At 43.5% G+C, this 8,552-nt stretch overlaps 1 protein-coding gene across 1 annotated transcript; it reads right to left on the bottom strand.

Annotated features, from left to right (window-relative positions):
* Positions 1-227: 227 nt before the first annotated feature.
* On the bottom strand, positions 228-8,016 carry LOC134497194 (vomeronasal type-2 receptor 26-like). The gene is given in 5 exon segments (XM_063302870.1): positions 228-616; positions 619-1,128; positions 5,087-5,213; positions 6,693-6,920; positions 7,216-8,016. Coding segments are annotated over 5 exon segments (2,055 nt in total).
* Between the last annotated feature and the right edge of the window lie 536 nt (positions 8,017-8,552).

The raw sequence follows: 8,552 nt of genomic DNA, 5'->3' as shown, positions 1-8,552 counted from the left end.
ATCAAAGCACTCCCAAGGAGAGAACAACACCCCCACCAATACAAGCAGGGCAAGCCACGGTATCTAGACCGAAGGCAAGGTCCACTCCCTCTTTGCACTGAAGACGTTGCCTAGTCTGGCAATGAAATGTCTGCAAGAAAACAACAAGGCTCAGAGAGCACCAAGGACTCCACAGTTCAAACCTGAGCTGCAAATATTTGCTAAGAGAAGAAAATGTCATAATTTCATTACTCCTTGCCTCTTATTAATAACTTCCTCTTGCTTAACTCAGGCCTCAGCATGATGATGTAGCATTTGGGGGGAAAAATACAGCACAGTAACCCAGCACCAGAAGACAAGATGGAGAAGACCTCCACAGCCACCATGGCTTTTCCTCTGCTGCTCAGATAGGTTGGAACAAAGGAGACCCAGACACTGCAGAAGGCCAACATGCTGAAGGTGATGAACTTGGCTTCATTGAAAGAGTCTGGTAATTTGCGGGCAAGGAAGGCCACGATGAAGCTGGTGAGGGCCAGGAGGCCCATGTAGCCCAGGACACAATAGAACATGGAGGACGACCCTTCATTGCATTGGAGGAGGATTTCTTCAGTGACTGAGTGCATGTCTAACTCAGGAAAGGAGGAGAGGTTGACAACCACACCGTACAAATGCTGGCTTGGAGGAGAGAGCAGGAAAAGACAATGGAAAAGGCCAGTCTTTTCCCCACCCATCTCCGCATCCTGGATCCAGGTTCTGTAGCCATGAATGCTAGAGAAACAAGAATGGTTTTGGCTAACACACAAGAAACAGCAAATGAGAGGATGATCCCAAAAGCAGATTGTCTGAGAAAGCAGGTCACTTTTCCAGGTCGCACCAGGAAGAGTAAAGAGGTGAGGAAGCAGAGCAGGATGGAGAGAAGAAGAATGTAGGTGAGATCCCGGTTGTTGGCTTTGACGATGGGACTGTCTCTGTGTTTAATAAAAGACCAAAAGACAAAGGTTGTGGTCAATGAGAAGGAAAGGGAAATGGAAGCTAATGCGATGCCCAGAGGTTCGGCACACGATAGGAAAGTTATCGTTTTAGGGATACATCCATCTTGGTCCTTGTTTGCATATTGATCATCAGGGCATTGGAAACAGTCATCCACATCTGAAAAATAGAGATAACCTTTTGATGTCTACTCTCATTTTTCACAAGCCCCTTCAAATGAAGATGTAAGGAGCTAAGAGTTCAAAGTGTGGTCGAGGGTAATACATTTATATTCATGAAACGTGAATGGGGGAAATCCTATTAGCACCTAAGTATGACCTGGGCTATTCCTGTGTGTTTGTGTGTGTGTGTGTGCATGCGTGTGTGTGTATAGACACAAACACACACATACACACATACACACACACATACAAACATTCATACATACATACATACATGTATGGCATCCTCCTGAAAGTAATCTACGATTGTCCTGAATGTGATAGATTTCTTTAGGTAATCCCTTATCCGAGTTCAGGCCACTCACACCGGATGGCCCATTAAGGAAAGGATAATCGAACAAATTCTCTTTGTAAATGGAAAACCCACTCACTCCTTCTGCATTTCTATCCATATGACACAGAAGAGTGCTCCAATAAGAAAAATGTAATCAAATTAAATAGGTAGCATTAGCATAAATTTCATAATAGTCAAATGTACTTATACTGTGTTCAGAAAGAAATAGCTTCTGTTTTTGCTTATTTAATTATTTTATTTTATTTTATTTTATTTTATTTAAGTGGCTAAATTATTATAGGGGATTTATTGCATTCTTTTGCTGTTGTTTTTATTGGTTCAGTCGCTTCCCACTCTTCGTGACTTCATGGACCAGCCCACGCCAGAGCTTCCTGTCGGTCGTCAACACCCCCAGCTCCCCCAGGGACACGTCCGTCACCAATAGAATATCATCCGTCCACCTTGCCCTTGGTCGGCCCCTCTTCCTTTTGCCCTCCACTCTCCCCAGCATCAGCATCTTCTCCAGGGTGTCCTGTTTCCTCATTATGTGGCCAAAGTATTTCAGTTTTGCCTTGTATATCATTCCCTCAGGTGAGCGGTCTGGCTTGATTTCCTGGAGGATGGACTGGTTTGATCTTCTTGCAGTCGAAGGCACTCTCAGAATTTTCGTCCGACACCACAGTTCAAAAGCATTGATCTTCCTTCTGTCAGCCTTCCTTCTGGTCCAGCTCTCGCAGCCATATGTTACTATGGGGAACACCATTGCTTTAACTATGCGGGCCTTTGTTGTCAGTGTGATGTCTCTCCTGTTAACTACTTTAGCAAGATTTGTCATTGCTCTTCTCCCAAGGATTAAACATCTTCTGATTTCCTGACTGCAGTCAGCATCTGCAGTCATCTTCGCAACTAGAAATTCAAGGTCTTTCACTGCCTCTACGTTTTCTCCCTCTATTTGCCAGTTATCAATCAAGCTGGTTGCCATAATCTTGGTTTTTTTGAGGTTTAGCTGCAAGCCAGCTTTTGCACTTTCTTCTTTCACCTTCATCATAAGGCTCCTCAGTTCCTCTTCGCTTTCAGCCATCAAGGTGGTATCATCTGCATATCTGAGATTGTTAATTTTTCTTCCAGAGATTTTAACTCCAGCCTTGGATTCCTCAAGCCCAGCATGTTGCATGATGTGTTCTGCGTACATGTCGAACCGTTCGGGTGAGAGTATATAGCCCTGCCGTACTCCTTTCCCAATCTTAAACCAGTCCATTGTTCCATGCTCTGTTCTTACTGTTGCTACTTGGTTGTTATACAGAATCTTCAGGAGGCATACAAGATAACGTGGTATCCCCATACCACTAAAAACTTGCCACAATTTGTTATAGTCCACACAGTCAAAGGCTCTGGGAATAGTGAAAAAAACAGAAATATATGTTTTTCTGAAACTCCCTGGCTTTTTCCATTATCAAGCGTTTATTGCAATTTGGTCCCTAGTTCCTCTGCCTTTTCTAAACCCAGCTTGTAGATCTGGCAATTCTCGCTCCATGAATTGCTGGAGTCTACCTTGCAGGATCTTGAGCATTACCTTACTGGCATGTGAAATGATTGCCACTGTTTGATACTTTGAACATTCTTTAGTGTTTCCCTTTTTTGGTATGGGGATATAAGTTGATTTTTTTCGAATCTGATGGCCATTCTTGTGTTTTCCAAATTTGCTGGCATATAGCATGCATTACCTTGACAGCATCATCTTGCAAGATTTTGAACAGTTCAGCTGGGATGCCGTCGTCTCCTGCTGCCTTGTTATTAGCAATGCTTCTTAAGGCCCAGCCAACCTCATTCTTCAGGATGTCTGGCTCTAGCTCACTGACCACACCATCAAAGCTATCCCCGATATTGTTATCCTTCCTATACAGGTCTTCTGTATATTCTTGCCACCTTTCCTTGATCTCTTCTTTTCCTGTCAGGTCCTTGCCATCATACACATTTTTGCCTGGAATTTACCTCCAATGTTTCTAATTTTCTAGAAGAGGACTCTTGTCCTTCCTATTTCATTGTCTTCTTCCACTTCCACACATTGCTTGTTTAAAAATAATGTCTTATCTCTTCTGGCTGACCTCTGGAATTTTGTTGCATTTAATTGGGCATATCTCCCCCTATCACTGTTGCCTTTTGCTTTCCTTCTTTCTTGGGCTACTTCTAGTGTCTCAGCAGACAGCCATTTTGCCTTCATTGCTTTCTCTTTCTCTGGGATGTATTTTGTTGCCGCCCCCTGAACAATGTTGCGACCTTCTGTCCAGAGTTCTTCCAGGACCCTATCTACTAAGTCCAGTCCCTTAAATCGATTCTTCACCTCCACTGCATATTCCTTAGGAATATTAGTGAGCTCATATCTAGCTGATCTGTGGGTCTTCCCTAATCTCTTTAGTCTGATTATAAATTGTGCAAGAAGAAGTTCGTGATCTGAACTACAGTCAGCTCCAGGTCTTGTTTTTAGCGACTGTATAGATGTCCACCACCATTGGCTACAAAGGACGTAGTCAATTGGATTTTGATATTGTCCATCTGGTGAAGTCCATGTATAAAGCCATCTCATAAGTTGTTGGAAGAGAGTGTTTGTTATGCAGAGTGAGTTGTCTTGGCAAAATCCTACCAGCCTATGTCCTGCTTCGTTTTGTTCTCCCAGGCCATGCTTACCTGTAATTCCAGGTGTCATTTGACTGCCCACCTTAGCATTCCAGTCTCCTGTGATGAAAATAACATCTCTTTTAGGCGTGTTGTCCAGTAGGTGCTGCAGATCCTCATAGAACTGCTCTACTTCAGCTTCTTCAGCATCTGTGGTTGGGGCATATATTTAGATCACTGTGATGTTAGATGGCTTGCCCTGAATTCGAATTGAGATCATTCTATCATTTCTTGGATTGTATACAAGCACTGCTTTAGCCACTTGACTATTAATTATGAAGGCTTCTCTATTTCTTCTGTGGTCCTCTAGTCCACCATAGTAGATCTGGTGGTCATCTGATGTGAAGTGGCCCATTCCAATCCATTTCAGTTCACTGACCCCCAAATGTATATGCTTAATCTTGACATCTGACCAATAAGCACATCCAGTTTGCCCTGGCTCATAGATCTTACATTCCAGGTTCCAATGGTGTGTTGATCCTTAGAACATCGGATTCGCCGTTCACCACCAGCACCGTCGGCCGCTAACCATCCTTTCAGCTTTGAGCTAGCTGCGTCATCACGTCTGGGGCTGTTTGAACTCATCCTCTGTTCCTCCCCAGTACATTTTGACCATCTTCCAACCTGGGGTCTCATCTTCCGATGGTATACCGACATATCTCTGGTTCTACCTATCCATTTAGTTTTCATGGCAAGAATACCAGGCTGGGTTGCCATTACCTTCCCCAGGGATCGCATTTAGTCTGACCTCTCTGTCATGACCTTCCCGTCTTGGGTGGCCCTTCATGGTTTAGCTCATGGCATCATTGAGGTGCCGAAGCTCCAGCACCACGACAAGGTAACGATCCTTTGCTGAAGTGTTGCATTCCAGTTCTTCTTAATTTTAATTTAGGAAAAATATTTTAATAAACTATACATGATGTAAAGATTTGTATATATCATAGCCTACCCATGGTGTTAGAAATCTTCCCCTCTGGGCACGGAACACAATCATAGCAGCAGAATTTCTCTCCTTCCTTTTTTTTCTTCTGATTTCCGGGATGACAGTGTGCATTACATTGGGAAAATGGAAGGACCTAGTCATAAATGTGAAAGGAGTGTCAGCCTTCCCAGGGAGACCGGACAGAACACAGGACCAGATGAGCTGATTCTCCTTTACTGTAAGGCTACATCAAATCCGAAAGTGCAAGTCTCCCACCATCTCTTTTTACCCCCTGATACATTTGAGAGTTTGCTTTCTGAGTTTCTCTCTCTGCCTGTTATGCAGCTCAGGGTCCCCCAACCCAGCATCTGATCGTTCCCCAGGAAGCATCACTTCCTCCCTGCCTGTCTCCCAAGGTCATTCCTGCATGCCATTGCAGGGCTGTCAATAGGATTTTGAAAAGGGAGGGAGGGAGGGAGTCTCACTCCAAACTAAAAAATTTGATTTCTTGACCCAGATAAAGAGGACTAGAATCTTGGTGCTTAGCAAAGAAAATTTATTTAGGGGACATAGCAAATTTGGACTATACTTAGCAGCTTCAGAATATAGATAATATTTTTAAGAAGTAATAAATAGAGAGCCAGTTTGGTATAGTGCTTAAGGTGCTGAGTTAGGAACAAGGAGACTGAGAGTTTTAGTCCCGCCATAAGCATGAAAGCCAGCTGGGTGACCTTGGGCCAGTCCCTCTCTCTCAGCCCAAGAGCCAATCAGGCGCGGTATGAGAGTTCTAGTCCCGCCTTAGGCACAAAAGCCTGCTGGGTGACCTTGGGCCAGTCACTCTCTCTCAGCCCAAGAGCCAATCAGGTGCGGTATGAGAGTTCTAGTCCCGCCTTAGGCATGAAAGCCTGTTGGGTGACCTTGGGCCAGTCACTCTCTCTCAGCCCAAGAGCCAATCAGGCGCGGTATGAGAGTTCTAGTTCCGCCTTAGGCACGAAAGCCGGCTGGGTGACCTTGGGCCAGTCCCTCTCTCTTAGCCCAGGTCCCCTCACAGGTTGGCTGTTGTGGGGAAAATAGGAGGAGGAAGGGGTATTATTACGTAAGTTCACCGCCTTGAGTTCTTTATAGAAGTAATAAAGGCAGGACACGAAATGAAATGAAATACCTGTCTAGGGTATTACTTTGGAACATACCATAGTCCATACTGAACTTTCCCTCTGAGTTGGAAAGAACCATCTGACACAAGAGTAAGAGATCTGATATAATATCTCCTGATTCTCTCCCTAGTGGGCCCCTTTTGAGTCATGATAGGGAAGTCCTGAGAATCATAATCTTTCCTGCTGGCTCTTTCTCCACAGGGTAAAAAAGACATAGGAATCGGAGACTTCCCAGCCCAGTTCCACATTTCCAAATTCCACGCACAGGTGAGAAGAATTTCCCTCCCATTAGGGGCTTTCCTTTCCCTTGGTTTCTGATGGCCTCTTGCCAGAAGGAATTTTGGAGATGGCAACCTGCTTGAAACAGCAGCGTTGCCTGGTAGACCATGCTAGAACTTTCCTCCTCATTTCTAGCTTCCAGGTACAACAAAAAGGATGGTAAAAAAGGGGCATCTAATAAGATAAGCCCAAACTCCCACCTGATTAAAATCCCGATGCCAGACAATCTGACCTTCATTAAAGATTATAATTTTTCCCCCTGGAGCATCTGGATCCAGCATTCCCACTTTCACTCTCTGGAAGGAGCTGTTGGGAAAAGTGACTATGTTCATGAGGTCAAATCCACCTTTCACCTCCCCTTTATCATTAAAGGACACAAGTTCTCCAGCCGAGTTGTTAAATGAAATGCCTTGAACAAATGGGTGGAGCTGATGAAAAGAAAATACAGAACGAGGTAATTAAGGAAGAGTTGAAGGATTGGAAAAGAACTTACATTAAAAGTATTTCTTCCTGCAGATAATAATGGAACAAAGAGCTTTTTGGACCTAGGAGTAGGAGTGGTCACAATGAAATATAAAAAGCTTTTCCAGCTTCAGGTAGGTGCTGTGCTGTGATCTCCCCAAATCTCACTACAAAAGGACTTGCATTTCTACACATGATCACGAAAAGAAGACTGAAAGGATTTCTGGTTGTGTACTCATCAGTTTGTTGTGAATAAGTTACCTGCCAGGATTGGAGATCTGGAAGTTCAGACCTACGATCACCCACCGTAGTTCGGTGCCTGGATCTGTATAAGGAGAGGTCATGCCAGGAATGAGCCACGGCATAAACCCCATTATAGATACTGTAGCTGTGGCCCGTCATGCTCATTTCAAACTGAGATCCTGGAAGGGTCTCCAGGTTCTCCTCCCCAGTGCATGGATCACCATCCCCCATGAACTTTTCTGGACCTGGGAAGGAACAGTCAAAGGCATCCTCCCAGAAATCCTGACGAAAACCATCTTCTTTGTTACTATTAGGTTTTACGGTGTGAAGAAAATCTTTAAAGCCCAGAATGTCTTTTGAGTGAGTAGTAAAAGACAGAGATCCATAAAATAATTCAAGATCCCAGCTCTTTTGAAAACCTATTAGTATGAAGTCTGTCTCAGATGTCATGATCCATACCTTACGAAATGTCATCTTCTCAATATAGTCAGGATCTTGTAGATATAAAACAGTTCTGAGCCATGAAATTGTCAAAGATGCTCCATAGATTAGAAACACAGTTATGTTCTCATTGGTAAAATGCATATAAATATCTGCACCAAGGCCAGCATATTCATGCGTTTTATCCAAACGAGCTATTTGTGGGATTCGTTGTATAAATGCTGAACACATTCCTTTCTCAGAAAGTAAAGGCTTGATAGTTTGCAAGAAATGATATCCACTGTTATTATCAACAGCAAAAATCCCAATCCATGACCATCTAAAGTACTGAAGCAGTTGGATAATCCCCACAAATTGACTGTCTTCATTGGGAACCATGGAGTAAAAGGAAAATAGTCAAGGGTTATGGTTCTTCTCTGAGACAGATGAGCCATAGGAGAACTAAAAGTCATGCACGGTGTACAAGATGAGTGAGGATCAATAGAAATAGGAAATTAAATGAAGGAACATTTCATTTCGTTTATTCCAATATCTTATTCATAACTTTTATGAAATACGTGAATATGATATAATTTTATGCATGTTTATTTTGATCAATCATATCTGGGCTTTCCCCACCTTTCTGACTGCAAATGTATTCGTAGACTGATTAGAATGTAGCGGATCCCCAGTCTCCACCCTCTGAAGTGTCTTACCTGTGGAATCTTATAGACACCTGCAATTTCTGCGATAGAAGAGGACGTCTCAGAGCCAAGTCCTCCAATGATGGCTATGAGATGTTTATTCCTATCACATTTATAGCTGGGCACAAATCTCTGGGATTTGAAGAGCAGGTCCAAAAGTGTCCGATGGGTCATCCTTGCATCATTATAGCTGTCATAGATGTGGAAGCCAAGGGTTGTATTGGACAAGAG

Source organism: Candoia aspera, chromosome 4, assembly GCF_035149785.1.
Source record: "Candoia aspera isolate rCanAsp1 chromosome 4, rCanAsp1.hap2, whole genome shotgun sequence".
NCBI classification, from domain to species: domain Eukaryota; kingdom Metazoa; phylum Chordata; class Lepidosauria; order Squamata; family Boidae; genus Candoia; species Candoia aspera.
The sequence above is the reverse complement of the archived record's forward strand: the minus strand, read 5'-3'. Positions and strand labels throughout refer to the sequence as shown.